This window comes from Vidua chalybeata, chromosome 13, assembly GCF_026979565.1.
Source record: "Vidua chalybeata isolate OUT-0048 chromosome 13, bVidCha1 merged haplotype, whole genome shotgun sequence".
Taxonomy (NCBI): domain Eukaryota; kingdom Metazoa; phylum Chordata; class Aves; order Passeriformes; family Viduidae; genus Vidua; species Vidua chalybeata.
The window spans coordinates 17,562,611-17,584,647 of NC_071542.1; the positions used below are offsets into that span (position 1 = coordinate 17,562,611).

A 22,037-nucleotide genomic window follows, 5' to 3' on the forward strand; every position below is an offset into this window, starting at 1 on the left:
AGGGAGGCAGCAACAACAGATCTCTTTGATGCAGTTTTTTTGGAGAGCAAGGCTTTAAAGTAGCACTGCTATGAATAAAAAATAGCATGCAGTCTCTGGGAGCTCTGGCCTCCCTGAAGCCTGTGCAGCAATCAGAACTGGGTCAGGATGCCAGAATTACACTCTGGGCCTGAGCTGGCCAATTTCTTGTGTAATTCTTTTAAGCTAAACTCAATTATCAGCCCTCCGTTTTCCCACAGCAATGCTGAACAAATGCACTTGCTTTGTTTGTTTGGGTCATTCGTGGAGTTTCTCCTCTAGACAGTTAATGTAACTAAACTGCTCTGTTTACCCTTGGTGTGCTTTCCAGTGTTTCCTGTTTTCTTCACAAGCCTGAGCCAAAGTGCACCAAAGCTTGTGGAAAGCCTCCTACTGCATCCAATGCACTGCTGCACCTCAGTGTTCTTGAGATCATGTACACAAATCTTCACCAGAACCACTACGACTCTCAATAAAAAACCCAAATCTGAGTTAAAGGATAATGCCAAGGGCTGGGAAAAACTGATTTAGGAGATGCTTGAAAAATCTTTTCAACAGCTGCAACTCTGGCTGGTGAGAGACCACTGGACAAATCCCCAGGACTGTTATCATTCACTCTCCCTTAGCAGGGAGAGACATAAAGCTGGGACAAGAGGCAAGTTGGATAGAAAATACCACCACCAGCAGCACTTTTCTTCAGAAAAAGGGTAGCAATGGAAAGAAAGAAATATGAAGAAGGAAAGCCTGAAAAAAAGACACCCAGATGTGGAAATGCCACAAAGTAAGACCACCTCCGTCACCTCCCTCTGAAAGTCAAACCATTCCATTTGCCTGCAAATAACTCAGCGTGAGTCAAACGCTGGATCACTTTAGAAACTCATGGCTATCAAGGCTACCCAAGGTGTCCTGGCTGTCACCCCAGCTGCTTATTAAACATGCATGACAAACAATTGATTGCTCTCCACACAACTGCACTTAGCTCAGCCACCACTTCTCCAAAGGGCAGGGAGGATGTCCAGCTGCCAAGAAGGAAATGAGGACAGTGGGCTGTCTCTCACTCCCACAGACAGAAATCCAAAGGAGCCTTTCCAAAGAACCAACTCACTAAGAGCTGTAACTGTGTAAGCTCAGCAACACATTAAATAGGAAGAGCTCCTTAGGGCCAGCCCTGCAGAGCAACATGGCCTCAGAGAATCGAGCAAAGAGCCCATGACAGCTGTATCCCAAACACAGGGGAGACAGGAGAAGCCAGAGATATCTCATGCTCCAAGTGAAAAGTGCAGTGGGACCACTAAGGTTTTTACGTTTTTGGCTGATACTTGATTGCTGGGCAGCGTGTTTTCTCAACCTGTAACATGCCTTACCCTGCAGATGTTCTCCTAAAGGCTTTGTTTCTGCAAGGGAACATTGCTATGAGCTAGGCAGTACCAGCCTTGCATGTCACCACTGACCTTGTCAGAAGAGAATATGAGAGAAGTCATTCCCTGTGACCCTGCTTGCCATGACTCACCCACAAGTAATCCAGCATTAAATGCAGAGCCAGGACTAAGCAGAAGATTTCCTTCTAAAGCCCACTGGAGAAAAATAAATGCAAAAGGAGGGCAGACTGCACATCCTTGCAGAGCAAGAGAGGTAAGGGAGAAGGGGAGCTGTAATTTACCTGCTCTGGCATGTCAGCGTGGGCAGGATGACAGTGCCCCACAGGAGGACAGCTATTCAGACAGGCACAAATGCCATCTGTTTTTCCATATGAAGGACAAAATCTCTCCCCTTCCCACCTCCTATCATGTCTCAGTGAAGGTTTGAGAAGGGAATCCCATCTCTGCAGCGCATCCAACGTCAACCACAAAGGAAGATGCTGGCATGGAAGAAGGTTACACAGGGTGTGTGGCTGGCAGCTGAGAACGTTAAACATGGCCATTAAACTCAAATCCCAACAGGTCACTAGGCAGAGGGTGCACACCAACAGCTCTTAGCAGCTCCTGCCTTGGGCTGGGTTTGAATCAGGAGTAGGGGACAGCACCCCACATCATCCAGCCTGTGAGCTGTCCACTCCCAAATTGAGTTCAATGTTAGGAATTTTTATTAACATTTGAAATTGAAGCTGCATCACTGGAAAGATGCCTACTTCTGAACTGGTTCAACATGTTTAACATTTCAATATAAAATGGTGATCATCTTGCAAGTTATGAGGTTTCCATCCAGTTGAGAATAAAGGCATAACAGAGGAAGGAGGGAAGCGGGGGTGCTCATTTGAGCTGGAACTGTAATAGGAGCTGCAGTGCTAAGTGAGGACAGTGACTTTGAGAGGGTGACCCAGGAAGGTGATGCCTCTAAGAGAGGCAGAGACAGCCAGAGATGTCAGAGTAGGCCAAGGGAGGCTTGGACAAACTAACAAATCCTGTGAAAATGCTGAGGTGAGCTGAGCTCTCACTGAGGGAGGAGGCAAGGAAGCATCTTGTGCAACCTTCCTACAAAACCAGTGGCCACTGAGGCCTCTGGCTTAATGGAAAGCAGGTTTTTTCACCCTCTTCTTTTCAAACATGTAAACACACTTTCTTAAATATGCTTTGACTATTCCAGAAACTGTCAGGAACACTTTGGGGAGCAGTGATGAAGAGAGGGAGATGATCCTACTTAAAGCATTTGAAGTAACCGAGGCTGGCCATTGTGTACACAGTGTTATCTAGAACAGGGGTGTTCAGGATGGGTGCTGTACTTTTGGGGCTTTTTTAATCAGGAAAGTCAACATTTAAAGGGAGCCATGACTACTGGACTCTTGTTTTCATAACCACGTTTATGTCACTCTCCAATAATGAAGTAACCAGATATTTTATATGGTTATCTACTCATCAAGCAGCCAAGAAGTCAACAACAGCGAGTGAGAACACACGAACGCCTATGGTGAATAACACTGTGGAAAGCTGTGGTTTGTTCAGCTGCATGACAGATCCAGCCCTTTATTATATGGTTTTCATTTAAAAAGAATTAGCTCTTTTGCCTTGGAATCTGGAAGGCAGCAAAATTCGAGTTTGTGCCACAGGGGACAGAGAGCACATGAGAGTGACATGGCAGGGACAAGAGAGCACATGAGACAGACATGGCAGGAACAGAAAACACATGAGACAGACATGGCAGGGACAGAAAACACATGAGACAGACATGGCAGGGACAGAGAGCACACGAGAGTGACATGGCAGGGACAGAGAGCACATGAGTGACACACCAGGCACACCCACTGTGGCCTTGCACTCCAAAGCTCACTGGTATAAACACCAGACATTTACATGGTTTGACCAACGCCTGACCAAGGCCATGAAGAACAGGGTGAATCATCTTAGGATCCTCTCCCCAGCAACATCACATGCTCACATTATTGACTCCTTTCTCCAGCAGACATTTGCTCATGGGATTCTCTCTGAGCAGCCCTTGCTGCTCCACAGAGTGGGTGATTCAAAGCAGGACAGGCACTGCCTGATGCATTCCAGCACCTTTGGTGAGATGAAGGAATCCAGCTGCAAAGCAACTGAACATCCACCATTCCAAGGGCCTCCCCCCACTGCTTCTGATTTCTAGGATGTGGCCCCTGCATATCAACCTTTTCCTGAAAAAAGCTTCACAGCTTCTTCTAAGAGCTGGCAGGTTCTGAGGCAACAGGGCCAGAAAAAAGAATGCTCCACCAAATACAAAGTCCTACAAATATAAAGAAATATACATATACAAATAAAATTGGCAGAAACTCAGCATTGAAGAGGTAGCATTACCTCAGGAAAACACCCTTCTGCCTTCTGATGTCAATACTCCCTCCTTTCCAAGATCCATTTAGCATCTTACATGAATCTTTCCTGTCTCCTTCCTTAAAGCACTATCCCATCTCCATGCAGGCATCCAGCCACATGCTGAGCATTTCTACACCCTCACACATTCTTTCATACCTGCCAACAACACACAGCAGATTTCTGACACAACAGCATCAGTAGGAGTCAAGGGTTGCTTTAATTCCTTCAGTCAATCCCTGTTGAGGAGCTGAATATAAATATATCCAAAAGCACTCAATGTACAACATGGATCAGTGACTCTCTACGGGAATCACTTGTCTCACACTGGCTGTTTGTCATGATCACAGCTGACCCTAAAGTAAGAATAAATTTATCTGAGGATGCTTCCATGAAAAAGTTTGCACTAAGCTGTTTTCTTGCCCTCCAAGTGATTAAATCCACTTCTTGGACATACAAAATTCTTCCTTTCTCACTTGCTTTAATCTGGTTTCAGAACACAGAGAACTGTTGCAGAAGGAGCACAATGACTATGAATGAACCAGTGGTGGGCAGAGAAGGACTGCTCATTGCACAGAGGCTGCTGTGCTCCATCTGTAGCTCCTTGTTTTTGGAAAGCACCCCGGGGCACAGCAGAAGGAACAAGCTGAAGGGTAACAAGCTGTTTGCTTTCAGCACTGCCTGAAGTGGGTGAGAACGAGTCCTCCTAAAATGTGACATGCATTTCCTCAGAAGATGAAAAGGGAATATAAATTGTAGAGTGGTAAAAAGACCAAACCCCGGGATAGCTGGGTGGGATTTCCCACCCACGAGGGAAGAGAGACAAAAGCTCAGTGAGCACTGACAGCCCTGTCACTCAGAGTGTCGGAAACCCCAGGGGAAGCTCTGTGTGCAATCACTTTTCCAAAACTCCTGTGAAACCACTGAAAGCCTCCAGTCAACTGCATTAAATGACCAAGTGCCAAACCTGAATGCAGAGCTGCAACACAAGACACCCTTCAAAGAAAAGCAAGGAGAGGGGAGAGACGGTGTGGAATATTTGCCAAATACGTGCAACACGAGTAACCCAGATGTCCCACACTCTGCCCCATCAGGAAGCCACCCACAGGCGAGGGCTGGGGAAGTGGGGCAGCCTGGGGAATGCACTGTAGGAGTCAGGAATGCTGGCTGCCTTCCCCACACTGGGAGATGAATTCTCCATTCCTGGAGGTGGGAAGGAGGAGATGGCCAACATCAAAAGACAAGAAGGTGTAAAGTAAATGCAATGTATAAATTCCATCAGCATCAAGTGTTTTGCAGTCCCCAGACAAGGCAGTGGGTATGTGTTTTATGGCTCTCAGAGCAGCAGAAGTCCTTCTCAGAGAAATATTTTTCATCCTCTTTTTTGCTCTGCACTGTCAATCACTGTGGGTTTGCAAATTCAGTGCAAGAAGAAATTAATCCTTATGTGACCCTCTTGCATTGATCTACCAACACAACAGGTGACTGCAGTGGACAGTAACAAACCTCTGGGCTTGCTTTTGTTTCCAAAAATGAGAAAAACCCACCAGAACTGACTGGGAAAAAGGCTGCACAGGAAACACACGATCCAATTCTAAAATTTTGTTTCCAACAGTGGCACTCCCATACACCAGCTCCCTAAACTCCTGGGATTTTTCATAATGGTTCAGCTGGTAAAATAATTTATAATAGCAGAACCACCTGGCCTTGGCTTTTCATAAATGATTGTAGAAGTTCAGCAAGTTATCTCAGTTTCACTTATTTTATCAGCAGGGAGAGACTCGATAGCAAACAGGAATGTTGCAAATTATGGCTTGGTATCAAATCTATTTGGCAATGATATGTTCAGACCAATACTGGAGTGAAATTCTTTGGGTAGTGGGTGTGCCTGGTTGCCTACAAACTTCAGTGCTAATAAAGTTAAGTTTGCTTTTATATTGTCTAAGGAAGCGACATGAGGAAAGTAAAAAGCAACTTGAAAAGACACTCTTGCTTTGAATAACTTTGGTTTGAACATGTTAAAGTGAAGACAAATTACAGAGAAAGAAAAAGGTCTGTTATTTTCATCAGAAGATGTTTTAGAGGGTCTCTAGCTGGTAAGATGTGCAAGGTGTGTGTCATTTAATTGTGAGAGCTTTCTGGAGATATGTATGAGCTGTTCTTGTGTTGCTCTGTTCGTTGTGCTCAGAGGGGCTCCTGCAATCACACATTTGGCAAACCTGGTGAAGTTACTTCAACATGCATCATAAACAGCTCAGAAGGGGCTGCAGGTATGGAAGGTAGCACTTAACATATAAAAAGAAAATATGAATATATTTTCCTAAGCAAACAAGTTGGCTTTTTCTTTGACTGGGGAAAGCTCTGAAGATCACATCTGAATTAGTACTGGAAATGTGTCAATAACAGTGAAATAATAGAGAAAGAGGTAAAACAAATACACAGTGGAGGTGATACTTCAAATGAAGTGATGCTTGTGCACACAGGCAGGAAAGCTGATGGCAAAGTCATTATTATAATGCTCCTGTAGGAACATCCAGTTTGCAGCATTTCTTTAAAGCTACTAAATGCAGGCAATCTGCACTTTTATCGAAATTTGACCACTTCTGACCATGGTGACTCATGATGGATACTAGGGAAGAGTTCTGCCTTCTTGGACTAAATCTACCCCGCATTACACAGCAAGCAGCTTTACTTGAGATAAAGGAGGAACCAGACAGGAAAGAATTCACCCATTGAAAAGTGCTGCTGGTTGTGTTTTCAGGAGGAAGAAAGGAAGCTGGGTTTTTCCTTTGAAGGAAAGACACTTTCCCTAAGTACAGAGACTACCTGAACCAAGAAGCACAAACTGTTCCTAGGGAGCATTTCTTTATCCTGCAGCCTAGTTTTACTGTGTGCAATTAAAATGAATATTTAAAAGCTAGATTAGAAAGCTGTCACTTCATTAGCTGTCTCCAGAGTGATGCTGGCAAACAGCAGGGTGGGAGGAAAGGAGCCCAGCAGGGAGCAGGAAGAGCCAGGCAGGATTTGGACTGCCACTGGCAGGTGAGAAACAGCTACCAGAGTGTGGACATGAGAAGCTTCTGAGAGGTCAAATTGTTCCAAATGTGGATAAGATGTGGTGTATAAGATGAGTGCCCCAATGGGCTTTGGAGCACAGAAAGAAGGTACAGTGAAAAATACTCATTTTTAAGGCCCTGAGCTAATTAGAGCCCAAAAGGAAGGAAACTTTTCAAGCAAGTCAGAGCAAATCATAATGATCAGATTCCTTATGCTTTGATTTGTTTTACCTAAGCAAAAACAAAAGCAGAAAACTGTGGGCTATTTTCCTCTTTTTTATGGAAACTGGGGTTCAAATAAAGATGTAGACAACAAACTCCCTGCAGGGCTGGATCCAGCAATGGAAACAGGCCTGGCATCCAACATAGGGAGAATTTTGCAAATGGAAAGGGATCACTGTGTACAAAGCAGGCCTGTTTACTTCATTTCTCCAGTAAACTCTTTTTTGCTGAATTTTATTTCCCAACACAACTGTTGGCCAAGAGGCAGCCAACCTTATGCCACCCCAGCACAGCCATCCACTGACATAACAGCTAAAGGGAACCACAATTTTAGAGGCAACAACATTTCCACTGGCATTGCTGCTGCTGACTTACTACCAAAGGCTTTTCCAAGTGACACTCTGGGATTTATCACCTTCCCCAGCTCGGGAAGTCATTTTCACCTGGAACCTGTTGAACTCAGCAGGCCAGGCAGACAGCATGGGTTACAGGCTATTGGAACCCAACTGCTAGTGGAAAAGTAAATATTTCATCTAGATTGCTGCCCTTGTATAAAAACAAATTATTAGTTGGTAAATGGCACTTACAAACTTAATATTTCCTGTGCTGGTGTGCAGTGGGAGGCTGCACAATGGGGGCTTGTACTGTCCCCATGTTTTGGGTCACTGGGTGCACCAGGCTGTTGCCAGCAAAGCCAGTGGAGTATGAAACCAGAACCCTCATGGCAGGAAGCAGATGCAAGGTTTGCCAAATCATTACGGCCCAGCTACTTAACACAGCTCTGGCTTACTCAGCAGAGTAAGCCTTCAAAAAGAAAGGCAGAGCTGGCAAAGCTACAAAGCTATTGATTGAACGAAAATTGTGTTTCTAAATGGCTGTCGTTCGCCTGTTTGCTGCAGTTTTATTATGTTAAGTAAAGCTGTACAAGATGCTCAAAAACAAAGAAATTAGAGGGACTGCAAGGGAATGTTGCTTCCCGAGGGATTACACAGAGATCCTTCACAAAGCAGCAAGAAAGCCTTGCCCAGAACTAATGTTTGCCACAAGAGTCCAGAAAGCAACGGGACGTGGACATTCCCACGCCCAGTTCCAATGTCATTACATTCCAGTACTGTAAACAAACGATCAAATTTGGATGGTACAAAGATGAAACAGATAATCATGACAGAGGGAAGGTACCCTGCTACTGTGCCAGGATTAGCAGGTTCAGTAAATGCACCTGGAAATATCTTCCAGCTTTACATAAAACTAAAAAAACATACCCATATCCAGAGCACAGTACTACCAAACCTATCAATTTCTCCTCCCCAGTATTCTTTTTCTCTGTGTGATTTTTGTACTTCATTTTCTTTTTTAAAAATTTTTTCTCTGCATGATCCCACTGCCATTGCAAAAACAACCTGCCCAGATAAGGTCAATACCACAGGGACCTGCTATTCCTGGGACTCAAATTAACTTACTCAGGTGTCCTGTACTGCCTTACAGTGGGTCAAGACACTTTCTGTTTAGTGCTGCTCCACCACTATCTCCTCCCCAGGTCAAATCATCCATGCTGGCAGAAATCTCCACAGATTGTTTTTTTCGTATGTTTAAACCTGTCTTTGATCTCTGCTTCCTTTTGACTAACTTAGGACATGGTTTTCAGAAAGTTAACATGAAGCTCCTAAGGTACATCATAATAATTCGTTTTATCTAAAACAGACCCCTCAGTGTGTTACCAGAAGTGGAAGAAGCATCTCCTGAAATTTTAGGATATACCTATTCTTTCTCTGAACCAGAACCTGTTATTAAGTAACTGCTTTGGTTAGATCACACCACTCTGATGTACAAGCACATATGATGAAATAGGCAGTGTTCCATTAAGTCCTTTGGAGTTGTACAGAGAAGGGCAACTTAAATGTGAAAATGTGCTTGCAATTATCTGTGGAAGAAGACTGAAACCTGGGAGGAGGGGAGCACGAAAAGGGAGCCTGGGAACACAGAGAGAGAGACATTCCTCAACAGATTTACAACACAAATGGCAGAAAATAAAATTAGCAACTCCAGGGTGGGTACGGACCGCTGCCAGCATTTTTGGCCAGCTTCAGGGTATGTCTACACAGCAGCCAGTCCCTCCCAGTACTCCTGAGACTGCAATATACTGGAACAGCTACGTCCTCCTGGGAGACTTCAAGTGGGGATTCTGGCACCAGGAGAATAGAGCTGGGGCAGGCACTGCTTGAATGCAACTCTCCAGCTACTCAGGAAGTCCTGGTGCAGCAAAGTCAATAATACCTGAGCATGGAAGAATAAAGCCTGCACGGGATTGCCTCTGGCTCCAGTGCTCCTTGGGATCCAACTGACCTTGATTTTCCAGCACTCCAAATGCAGAGATGTGAGTTCTGACACACAGCGTGGTCAGAAGGGCCACACAGGGTTTATGAAGGCACCTAGGGAACCACAGCTCCCCAACACAAGGCAGGATCTACACCCAAACTGCCAGCAGTGCCACTGGAGAGATTTATCCAGACACTGGACAGATCCTGGCAGCCACAGGCTACATCCCTGAGCCATCCATAACTACAGACTCACAGGATGGGCAACTCTTTGCAAAAGATCTCTCTTACAGTAAAATATTAATTCACAGGAGTGAATAAGATGCCTTTGGGCATGTGTTTAAGTAAAGTCTTTAACTACATGCTGAAATCCTACCCTGTGAGTAAATGTTTGACCTCATTTGCAGTACAGAGGAAGCAGAGTTATAACTGAAGTTGTCTGGATAACCCTGAAACTGAGACTTTGGTGCTTCTGCATGTTTGATTCTACAACTTAAGTAATGTTGGTCTTCATGCCTTTTGGGAGGTATGAAGTAACCTGGGGACACATTGGTGTATTTCTGCAACAACAACAAGGAAAAATGTTCCACAGAAATTCAGGTCAGGCAGAACTTGCTTGATAAATGTGGGACTAACTCAGAGAAACAGAGAAAAGATAAAGAAGCCCAGGTGAGAGGTTTTTTTTTTTTTTTTTTTTAATAGAGTTAATGTTTAAAATCAGCCAGGACAGAAACTACACTTAGCTGCCTCCACTGGTAGAGCCCTGAGTTCAAGGGTTAGATTGTACTGAGCTGCTCTGAAAAAGACAGAGGGTTGTTGGCATTTTTTCTTTCAAAACAGCTTCTCAGCTCCCATATCCTGCACCTAAATGTTATAACCCCAGGAAAAAAGGAGAGAATTTTTAGCAGAGGTCCCTCCATTTCTCCATGGCTTCCAGAAGCACTGCCTTTGCCCCAGCACTATGATTTGGCTGTCTGGCTCCAATGCTGCTGGCACTGTTCTGATTGGAATGGCAGGACAGGCTGATCCAGAAAAAGAAACAGGTTTCTGTCAGCACAGTGTGCACTCTGCAGCATTACCTGTCTGCACAGATCTGTCACATTTACTGGAGTAGTCCTCAGCTTCCACATGAAACTTTTCATTTTTAAAATGCATTATGATCAATTCTTTATAAATTGTGGGGCAGGGGAGAAGGGGGACAATTTCCTGCTTGGTTTTCAGGAATCCTGACTAGCTGCACCACAGTGACTGGTGTAAATTCTTACAGGGCATCACTACCTCTGGGACCTGCTCAGGGACAGTCCTCCTCAGCCTGCAATGCTTTCACATTCTGGCACATCTGCATGAATCTCTCTGCTGGGTGCAGAAATACACAGATCAGGGAGGCCGATGTTCTTCACAAGTCCATCAGCACAAATACCAGGCCACAGAGGGAACTCCAGAGTCCAGAGTGCTCTTCCCTCACCTGCAAAACCACGATGCTTGAGACACACCACAAAGGCAGCAAATAATTATGCACCCTGAAGTAATTATAACCAAGCTACAGCTATCAATACCTAACATCTAAAGCAAATAAGCACAATGGAGAGAAACCTGCTGGCTCCAAATCCTTCTCTTGTCTGATTCCAAGCCCTGAGCTGTTTGGTTTGTGCATTATGGGCTTTTACCTTTGGACTCATTTTTGTCCTCATCTGTTTCAGCTTCAAGTTTGAGGCCGTGGGGTTTCACGCTGTTGGCAAGAGCCAGCTCCTTGCTTATTGTCAGTTGATTTTAATCCCCTTTCCTAAGGGCATCTGCCGCAGCGTGGCTCCCAGCCACACCACCTCGGGCCATTCTCTCCCCATCCAAGCAGTGCCAGGTTCCTCTGGCTCATGAATGGGAATCTTCCCTCCTCACCCAAGCCTGCCCCCCTCCCACGACAGGAAAGCTGAGGCTGTTGAAAGAAACAGCAATGGCAACAAAGCTGCATTGTTGTCCTGAAAAACCTCTGGCTGCAGCCCACCCCGCTCCGCACGGGGATAACGGATACACGGATGAATCCCAGCTTTTGTTTCCAAAAACTTATTTGACTTTTTCTTTGCAGAAGGACTTAAAAATGGTAACAAAGTCACTGCTGTAGGCAAAGAGAGAAGTAGGAGGAGGGGAAGTGGCACTATTTTTCTCCAAGTTGGTTGTTCAGGGTGGTCTTTGGGTTGTGAATCTCAGATCAGCCTCACTGGTGCAGTTCATGGAGGTGGAGGAGGAGGGAGGCACCAGTCAGGATCCTGGTGACAAAAGTAGGGCACTTTTAGGCTTTCACTAATGGACTTGCCCTGAAATTCTGAGGAAAGATGAGGGTAAGAAATGTCAGTGTTCACATTATGTTTATAATATGAAGATCGTAGACTGGTACATTTTAAGACTTCGGTGACCACCGTGATCTCTGGGTCTTCCCTTCTGTGTAGGTCAGGACCCCACCCAGCAAACCCTGGATAAAATCCAACAAACCCTGGTTACACTCGAGTTTGCTGTTTTAAAAGACATCCACTGCTGACCCAGCTGACTGAAGGAACAAGGCTTGATGAGGGTCCTGTCTTGTGTGGGAAGAAGTTTGTGATTTGCAGCCTCAATATACATTCACTGGGCTCCCTACCTGTTACCTTTCTGTAAAAACAAGACTCTTCTCCTGGATCCTCTGTAGAAAAATTTGTATGTAAATACAGATGGATGTTCCCTTTGTGCCCAGGGACCAAAACTCTCAGTACAGACTTGGAGATTTAAATACAAAAGTCACGTCCCTCACCCCATCATCAAGCAACAACTCCACAGGTTAAACCTGAAGATGAACTTCCATCCTTCCACTTTCATAGGACCTGTTTCTTCCTAATGGACCTATTTAATGGTGTCTCCATGTTTTCACAGTGCAGCTGTCCGGAATAGTGCTTTTTGCAGTCAGTCCAAATGACATTAGTGGCAGATTAGGAATCTGACACATCAATTAGTAATCCATTCACTTTTTCCAAAGTCCACATCAGAAACTATCTGTGAATGCCAAACTGAGCTTGTGATCTCCACATACATTTGTTAGTCTTAAGGAAAGAATAATAAATCTCAGCTTTTCTACACTCATAAGGAAATCAGACTTCAATAAAGCTCAAAATTATGGCTCTCCAAAATTTATATTTTTGCCAATATAGATGTAAGTTTTGATTGGATTTTGTTTTAAATTAAGAAACTTGCACCTAGTTTTCCTTGGTTTTCATTTTTAAAGCTCATGTCAGCTTCTTTGTGTTCATGTCTGCAATGGGTTTCCTTACATTTCACTCAAAAACACTGAAGTCTGCAAAGAATTCTTCTATTTGCACAAGATGTGCTGAAACAGGACTGCTCAGAGCATCTCACTGCAGGTCAACACCAGAAGAAGAAGGCCTGGCACCTTGTAATCTCAATGAAAAGATTGCTGCTGGCCTCCAGAAAGGCACCAGACAACTGGTCAGAGGTTGAAATGAGCAGCCAGGCCACTGGTGGGTGACAGCACAGAGGGATGATTTTTGTTGCTCAGGTTGGGGGGTGATAGACATGCCATTTCCCCCTCTCTGTTTTGATTTGGCAGCACTGGGGTTGATTAGGCTGCTGGTGGCAAGGCAGAGGGAGCAGAAGAGTTTGCCCCAATGTGTGACAGAGAATTGCAGCTCCTTGTGGAGTGAGATAACCTGGAACATGTCCCCAAACCATTGTGGCAGCAAAATCCTCCCAACAGCTTCTACAACCTTCAGCTGGAGCCCTCCTGGCTCCTGTGCCCTCCCAGAGCCACATCACCCCGATGCCTTGGGTCCCTAAACTGGCCCTTACTGACCCCCACACCCCTCCAGTACTCCTGAAATAGTTTTCCAAGATGAAGGCAAAGAAAGAAAACCAGCAGAGGAAAGACATTGTGATCTTACCACCAAAACTGCCCTCAGAAAAGAAAATGGAGTTTGCAGTTTTCTGCACAGATGGAGAGCTATATCTGAAAGCATTACATCCCCTATTTATGATGGAGATTTTTTTGCAAGCCATTATTAGAAGGAAGCTTGTCAGCTCTGCTGAGAAACTTGGCAAACACCAGGGCAGACCAGTCTCACTCTTTCACACAGCTGGATTTTCTGCAGCTCAAGTATTTTTCCCTCTTGCTCTTGGCCCATCCAAAGATGAGTGCTGAATTTCCCTTAGCATTACCCACAGGTTAATTTGTTATTAAGTTTAGGCTCAGTTTAACATCTTGGCATGCAATCTAAATAAAACCAAAACCAAATGTCCCTCATTTCTGCTGAAACCACCCTCGGTTTGGCTCAGCTGCCTTTGGTGTCACTGGAGGGTGAACAGGAGATCCATTTTTGGTAGGTAACCTAAATATCCTCCATGCAACTTTGAAATACATTGCCATAAAGTAATTATTTGTCATGGAATGAGACTGGCCAGAACCTGAACACGCTCCATTGGCTCTGACCTAGCTGTGAAATACTTCTTACTGCAGGAAAGGAAGATACACCAGACACATGAGCTGTAGGAAGGGTGCAGAAAAACCTCAGGCACAACTTCTTACTGCAGGATCAAAGGTGGGAATTCCCACCTTACATCCAGGGAGGCTGAAGGGAAGAGTGCTTGAAAACCCCTCAGGCACAGTCCTGCCCCTTGTATAACTTTGTTCCTGGCCTAATTCTGTACCTTCCACAGCCTGTGACACTGCAACCAGAGTGATGCCAATGGAAAGGGGAAAAAGCTCATCAGTGTTATGAGTAAGTGCAGTGACACTGGGCCTGGAGAGCAGGGAATGTGGAGCTGACCTTTGGTTAACTCATTATCTGCACTAAGAGCATGCAGCTGACTCTTCCAGTCAATTCTGTTTTCTTCTGCCCATGGGATATTTACAGGCAGCTTTAAAGAGTCTCCAAAGTCACCTGCAGAAAGTACCCAGTAATCTCATTCTGCAAACTGCTGTCTGACTAGGACTTGTCATGTTCTTTCCTGCTTTTTCCAGTGTGTTCAAAGTGCCTTACTTAGGTGTGATTGAGCTGAAAAATCAATTTGTAGGAATTCTTTCTGTTGATCAAATAATTCTGCTTAAGGGCATTTCCAAAATACTGATGTTTACCATTTCAGTCACAGCAGATTACTTCACATGCAGAGATGAAACCATTACCAAACTATTTAATTATTAAAGTCCTTGACACCTGAACTTCAGGAAAAACTTGGCAAGTTCAAAGATTTTGAAGCTCATGTTGGTTTTGTGGACCTATTCTACACAGTAAAGAAAATCAGAATTGGTCTCTATTACTGTCAATCATTTAAGAGATTGAGGCCTCTTTGTGCTACTCAGAATCAGAACAGAGAGCTGTAAACAGGGGAAGAACAGCTAGAAATATTTCTGTGTGCTAAAATGGGTATTTACATAAGCCTCCTGAAAATTAGGTTATGTACCAATGTGCTACATTTATGAAATCATAACAAACACATCACTCTAGTAATTGCACTTGTCTGGCTTTAAATAAAAGTATCCTGCAGTGGCGTAAGTAAAGAAGGAAACAGAAGGACAAGTTCTTACTTGTGCCCAAGTTCATGTGCAATTGTGAATGCCAGATTGAGACCATTGTCTTCAGCAAGAACACATTTTCTCTTGGCACTGCAGACACCTCCTAGGTAAGCAATTCCTGCAACAGAAACACAGAGAATGTTCCCATTAGAACCACTGAAACAGCTCATTCATTCAAAACATACAGCAGTAACGGCCAAAGTGATCAAAAATGCAACTAGAATGAAAAATATTAGAGCAGTTTCCATACAAAGTCATCTGAGTTGTTTCTTCCTCACCCTAGTGAAGAATCAATCCAGAGTTCTGTCAGACAGGAAATAAGTAAAACACACTCACCTTCACTGCTTTTGTTGGAAAATATATTTCACTGTCTCAAAAATTCATCTAAACTTGTCTACTTATAACCTCTACTACAGCATTAGAAGATGCAGTGAAGGAACCTGAACAAGCACTTAAATTGAGTTCTCTTGATTTTCAGAATGAAGTCAGGGAGCAGGAATAAAACAATAAAGCAGAGACTCTGAAAAGATCTTACATTTTCCCTTATTTTCACTCTTAAAAGAAAGAGAGAGTGTCAGAGCCAGGAGAGCTGGCAAAGTGCTGCTGGTGAGTCACTAAGCCAATGTAGGTGGCACAAGTCTCCTATTACTGAGTGGAATTTAGGATTTGATCCATGCACAGTATTCTCCTGTTTGTGTGGGCACCACGAATGGCTTGAGGCTGAGGCCAAAAAGGAATTCAAAAGTTATGGCATGGAACCTCTGCTATGGAAAAACAATAGTCCTCATCTGCCCTTCCTGCAGCCAGAGTGGCCCCTGCTGAAAGTGCCACTGCACTTGGGAATGCTGTGCTGGCACCACAGGCTAGCTCAGGGTGTCCCAGTGGATGTAAATGCTTTTATCTGTATTTAACAGCACACAAGGAATCTATTTCCTCACTGCAGTACTGGTTCCATGGATAGAGCTGCCTTTAAGGAGCAAACCATGACCATGCAATGGAGCCATGATCTCCCTGTTTTCCTTTTTTTTTCTTTTCCTCTCAGAGTTGACAAAACTGTGTTTATCAGGGTGCAAACGTAAAACTTTAGACCTGGAAGAAGTCCAGCTCTGTTTTTATGAGATTTGACAACAATAAGGATGTGGGTATTAGTTGCCAGGGGTGTTTTGGATGGAATGAAGGGATGGGCAACAGCCTTTTACTTCAGCACTTGCAGTGAAGACTGAAGGTAGAAATCAGGCACTAACACTTGCTTACTTTAAAAATGCTGACTGTGAAAGGGCAAATCCATGCCACAAACAACAATTAAAAAAAAAGACATCAAGATTTAACCTTTTAAATCAATGGCCTAAAAGGCTGGATTTCAGCACTCTTCTTGAACCGACTTGCTTCTAACATGCAGAATAGCCCAAAGGACGTCAAGGAATTGCTCAGGAAGGAACAGACTTCTTTGGGAAAGATTTTTGAGATTGCAAGCTCAGTCCACACACACCTGGTGGCCCAATGAATGTGCCTGTTTTTGGTTAAAGGGAAGCCAAAAATGAGTATTTGAGTCAGCTGAAAGACACTTTTACTGAATAAGGAGAGATATTTTGGTTCCCTTTCAGCAGTTTTAGGCAGAAATGACCAGAGCAGGACTTTTACCAAAAGTGTTTTATTCCTACCACTAAACCTGATTATTCCACCGCTGTCTTCCATTAACCTGTGCCAATATCTCTCTCAGTTGTGTCTGACACATGAGGTTTTAACTGAGAAGCAACAATTGCATTTCAGGCTCAGGGTCAATCAGGCAAGTCATTTTTGCTTTAAATTATTCATGCCAAGTTCCTTCTGAGAGATTTTTATAAAATGAGGCTGGGTCAATGTTTGCCATCATGGAGACAGAAGGGGGCAACATTCCCATTTTTGGGAGGTGTGGTGCAGAACAGTCTAGAATTCTACCAATATATTAAAATATGTTAAATACCAATTAAAATGTCAAATACATTATCTCAAATAGTAATTCTTCTGAAGTCTTTGTTTAGTGGCTCTAATCCCCACTGAACCTGGCAATGCATATCCACATTATTATTTTGGCTTCTGCTCTGTGCTAAAACCCTCATTATTCAAAGGTGGAAAAGAAATGATTAAGGACTTGTACATCCACCAGTGGTCAAAGAAGTAGTGACTGTGGCTCAGTTACAGACTCTTAGTCATCTATTTTTATTAGCTATTTTCAGTGCTTAATGCGAATCCTGTGTGGCCATTTTATGATATCTGCAATGATCAATTAAAGAAATGTAGCCATTTAAAATTAGTTTATTATTATTACAGAAATGGACTGGGCAGAGAAACTCATAATCCTGGAAGATCAGAAACCTTTGGAGTACATGGAATGAACTCAGTCAGAAGTCCAGCTCGTGAACTGCTGAGTGCTTATTAATAAGAGTCATTCTGGAACAGCAAGCCAGTTATAACAAATTGGTATCACATTTTAAGCCTGAAAAAGCTTGCCTTAAAAACGTTTCTGAAATCTATTTTTTCTATCAAACTATTTCCTAAGACTATAATTTTCCTTTGGACCAATACATTTTAGCATTAATTCCTTTCATCAGAATATCAACAGCAAATAAATTATTGATCTGCAAACATACTCCAGTTCTTTAGTAAATCTATCTGAACCATTAACATAAATGCAACCTTTTTGTAAACCAGTACAATGATCCACATAACTGATATGCAGAGAAAAATACACCTTTAACCAACAACAATAGTAGCACAATGCCTTGGTAGCTGCATTAACATGATTTATGTCTTCTTTGGGATGAATGGAAACTGTTGTTTGCCTCTTAAATTTCCAGATTTTTATCTGAGCCTTTCAAGTCTGCAGAACTGGAATAAAAACTTCACAAATTCTGACATGTTTGTGAAAATCTTGGCATGCCATGGTTCTACCAGGCTGGGAATAATATAAGAGGAAATGCTTTTATTTGGTAATTTTGCCTCTGGCCCCGTCTGTGAGACAGGTGTGTGCGTGTGAAAATGAAAAAGAGGGAAGGAAGCTGAACTGGGATTTTTTGTTCTTATATTTTAAGAAAACCCCACACTTCTCATGTGTCTCTGCAAATATACAGATAGTGATGTTCTTTGGAGGAAAAATGGCCTTATCTTTCAGATATGCTGTCAGCAATTACCACAAATCTATTTTTAATATATAAAAAAGGTCAAGCAGGAGCATCAGTGGAAGAGGGAAAGGAAAGCCAATTACTATTTTTACTATTACCAAGCACAAGGGTTTTTTTCCTTTCTCTCCTGAGAAATTACATAATTACAGCCCATAACTTCTGTGCTTGGGCTTGGACACGCAGAGCTATCTGCACTTCCACAGCAAAGCCTGGGACACAGGCAACTGTGTAAACTCACATTTATCCAAAAACTTGTCATACATAAACAGTTTGCAGCTGTTGGCCTTCCTGCCAGCTATGAGCCCTCCACCAGCAGTATCTCCAAGGGGAATGATCCCATCTCTCCCCCCAGCCCAGCAAGGCATAAGGATATTACACACTTGCCACAGGGATGGCCAAAGCTGGGAGAAGACAAGCCCTGGTGTGTGGGTTCCCGTTTTGTCCTACTCCAAACACCTGGGGCTCCCTCCTGATGGCTCTGGAGTATTCACTCAGCAAGTGGTTTGTCCAGGTACTCCAGCTTTCAACTCTCTAATGTCTTGTTTTCATTGCACTCCTAATACTTTAATCTCTTCTTTTGCCAACCACCTCTGGATACAGAACTTTTACTTGATTAAAACTTGGCTGGCTCTCCTCCTGCTCAATGTATTTGCTGTTGGGAAGGGAGCCAAACTCCCAGTCCTGAAGTCTGCTTGGCACAGACAGAGACTCCCTGCACATCCACATGTTCAGAGCAAACCTCCCATTCCCCATCATTACTAGTTTGGTGTTGAGCTGATGTTTTTCTCATCCTCCCATGATTTTCAATTTGTGCAGCTCGCACATGGCCATCAATTACATTCCTGTAGCCTCTCTTAACATCCTACAGGAGTAAAATCAGGAAACCCTGAAGTGATTCATGCTCTGCCTTTCCATTCAATGGCAATGATATGTTTGACAGAGATGCCCTGCCTGTATTTACACATCAAGTCAGTCACCAAGGGAATCTTCCAGTGCTTGTGATACTTAAAATGAAAAATACTTCTCCCTTTCTATAGAGCCTACATAGAAAAGGTTCCAAAATTTAAGAAACATTAAAGAAGAAACCCACTAAGCTGCCTCCAAGATAGGTACTAACACTGCTCTACAGCTGAATAAACACAGGTCTCAAGAGCCAGCAGTATCCAGGTGAAAAAGAACTGTATCCATGGAAGGGCCCTCTCCAGCACATACAACACAGACAGGCTAAGGCTGTCACCACTGAGCCTCCAGGCCAAGTCTGGTTTATAGGGATCATCCAGAAAAGTGAACAGGGTGAGCTGTTCCTTCATTTTATGAGAATGTCCTAATTCAAAGCTGGACGTGCAATCTTAGTGGCACAGATTAATTTGGCTTAATGCTGGATACTCCTCCAAGATGCCAATTTCTGTTAATCTTGCAGTAACAACATGGTTTCCATTAGAGTTTAATATTCATGCATGGAAACTGTTTCCCTTAGCAATAATGTTCATTGTTACTGAATTTAACAAAAACCACACAGGAAACAACACACTCATCATGAACCACAACTACAGAAACTACAGTGCAAGCATCCAGGGCACGAGACACAGCTACAGTCAGGTAGGAAAACAAATTCATAATCACACCAGTGCAAGTCACAATATTTTGAACTCAAGTCTTTATAGAGGAAGAGCTTCTGATGTCATGGACCAACTGATGGAAGCCACCAGGACTCCTGAGAATACTCATCACTTTCTGTACATGGGCAACTTGTTGCAAATGTGCCCATCAGCACAGAATCCTCTTCTCCCTTTGGAGAATACAGCCTGTCCTGAATTTCAACATGACCCCTGTAAAACTCTGTTCACCACGACCTGCAGGGATGCAGCACAACTTTCCCAGAATTCAGACAACTGTAGTGTCCTGTAGTGCCCAACAAAATAACTTCTTCCTCTGAAAACACTGTAATTTCCAGTGTACACAGCTGCTGTCAGAATCCCAAAAGCCCAGCAAGAAAAATAAACAGCTGAAACACAAAGTGTAGGTACTTTCTGAATCTCCTCATTTTCATTACACTCACCCTGAAGGACTAACAGATCAAATCTCTCCCTGGTATTCACAATGCCAGCTCATGTTTCTGGAGCTCACAAGGATGAACTCCTTAGAACACAAGGTCCTCATAGCACAAGTGAGTGAAATGCTCAATACCATTGGCAGGAAACAGTTTTCTGATTATTAGAAATAACTAGACATGGCATTGAATATTGATATGACACCCAAGGGCCTAATGAGTGGCCCTGGATAACAATTCACAAGACCAGGGCTCTAGCTGAACAAGCCAGATTCAACCACGTGCCTTAATCTTTGTGGAAGGACTGTGATTCAGGCAGAAACACCCAAATTTTAGCTATGGCACCACTGCCATAGTTCATAGTTCAACAGAACTTCTCAGTCAATTCTTTCATCCCACGCTGGAGCCCAGGCAGGAGTGCACTGCCCAGTTCCAAACAAACTACCTGACACCTAAAGCAGCTGCCCTCCTCAGTACCTTCCTGACAAAAATACCTTTGTGAGGCCAGACCTCTTCATGTCTGTAAACCTGCAGAGGCAGCAAGATTTAATCATCAGAGCTGAAAGGAGTGCTTTTGCTATCTTTTCTCTGTTTAATTACCCTGCAGGACAGCAATTAATGGAACATGTGGAATCCCCTCCCCAGCACGGCCAACCCTCAGCTTCACCTCTCAGTCTTTCTGCAGGGCTTTTCTGTTTCTTGGGAACCCTCCTGAGGTTTTACAAGTTTAATGGATGAATCATTTATCTGCTGCTTTACCAACCTGCCCACACACAGACATTCCCCAAGATGGCAAGAGCTTTATTCCAGTGTTATTTGCATTGGATTTACACTCTGCTAATTCACTGATTTAGGCAGAGGGGGCTGCCCAGACACTAGAAAAGCTCTGGAGACCGAGACCTCTCCTAGCTTCACAAATATCTGTCCTCACCCACAGCAGCAAAAGCTGTTTCAGACACCAAATGCAGTGAGATAAGACAGCTGAGAGATGTTCTAGCACTTTTTAAGATCCCTTTAACCAAGGCCTACAAAAACATTATTCATGCTGCATTATAAGAGCAGATGACCTTTGGAAACCCTCAGAGGTTTGGCACAGACATCTCTGAAACCACAATCCTTTCCAGTGCCATCCAACCAGGACTTGTGATCACAAACACAAATATTCACCACACTGACCATACCTGAGGAGAGCTGTGGTGCTCACTGGATTTCAGAGAAAGCTGGAAACAAGCACCCTGCTCAGCCCCATGGAGCAGGTAAGTGACACAGGCACCACTGTCCTTGCCTTGCAGCAAGGGAATGCACTAACAGCCCACCTGAAGTTCTTTCCAGCCCTACTTTTCTAAGCTTTTATGATGAAACACCAGGACCTAGGACCTCAGCAAAGCAGGAGATAAAAGAAATTCCCTGTCTCTCTGACATCTGCTCTTTGTTCAGCGTGACATCCTCTGTGCCATTAATGGCTCCTCCCTTTCAGCAAACCATCACTCCCCTGGATGACAGCACATTAATAAATCCTCCCATTCAAGGAGACATGAGGAGTGCCCTAATTAACTGGGGCAGAGGAAGCAGGGTATCATCTCCATGTTTACTCTACTTTGATATGCTAACAGCCACATTCCAGAGAGCTTCTCCTCAACACTCCCCAGAGCCCGGGGTGCTGCTGAATGCAGATATCAAACAGCTCCTTCCTGCAATCCTGTTTCTCTAGTTAAATATACAATTTGGGGCATTTAGTCCAAAGCAGACCACCATTCCTGAATGCTGATTCCCAAATCCAGGCAGTTAATTCACCATCTGCTTACAGACATCACTGCCTGGTGCTGAAAGTCTCCATGCTCACACACACACAGGGATTCCATGGGCTTGATTACTCCAAGTGAGATAT

At 43.7% G+C, this 22,037-nt stretch overlaps 1 protein-coding gene across 1 annotated transcript in view; it reads right to left on the bottom strand.

The window, feature by feature from the left end:
- ADAMTS17 (ADAM metallopeptidase with thrombospondin type 1 motif 17) overlaps positions 1-22,037 on the bottom strand; it is a 157,300-nt gene that overhangs the window by 83,919 nt on the left and 51,344 nt on the right. Inside the window, exon 8 of the mRNA XM_053955030.1 lies at positions 14,951-15,056. Coding sequence (XP_053811005.1) covers positions 14,951-15,056 — 106 coding nt within the window. The remainder of the gene's footprint in view (positions 1-14,950; positions 15,057-22,037) is intronic.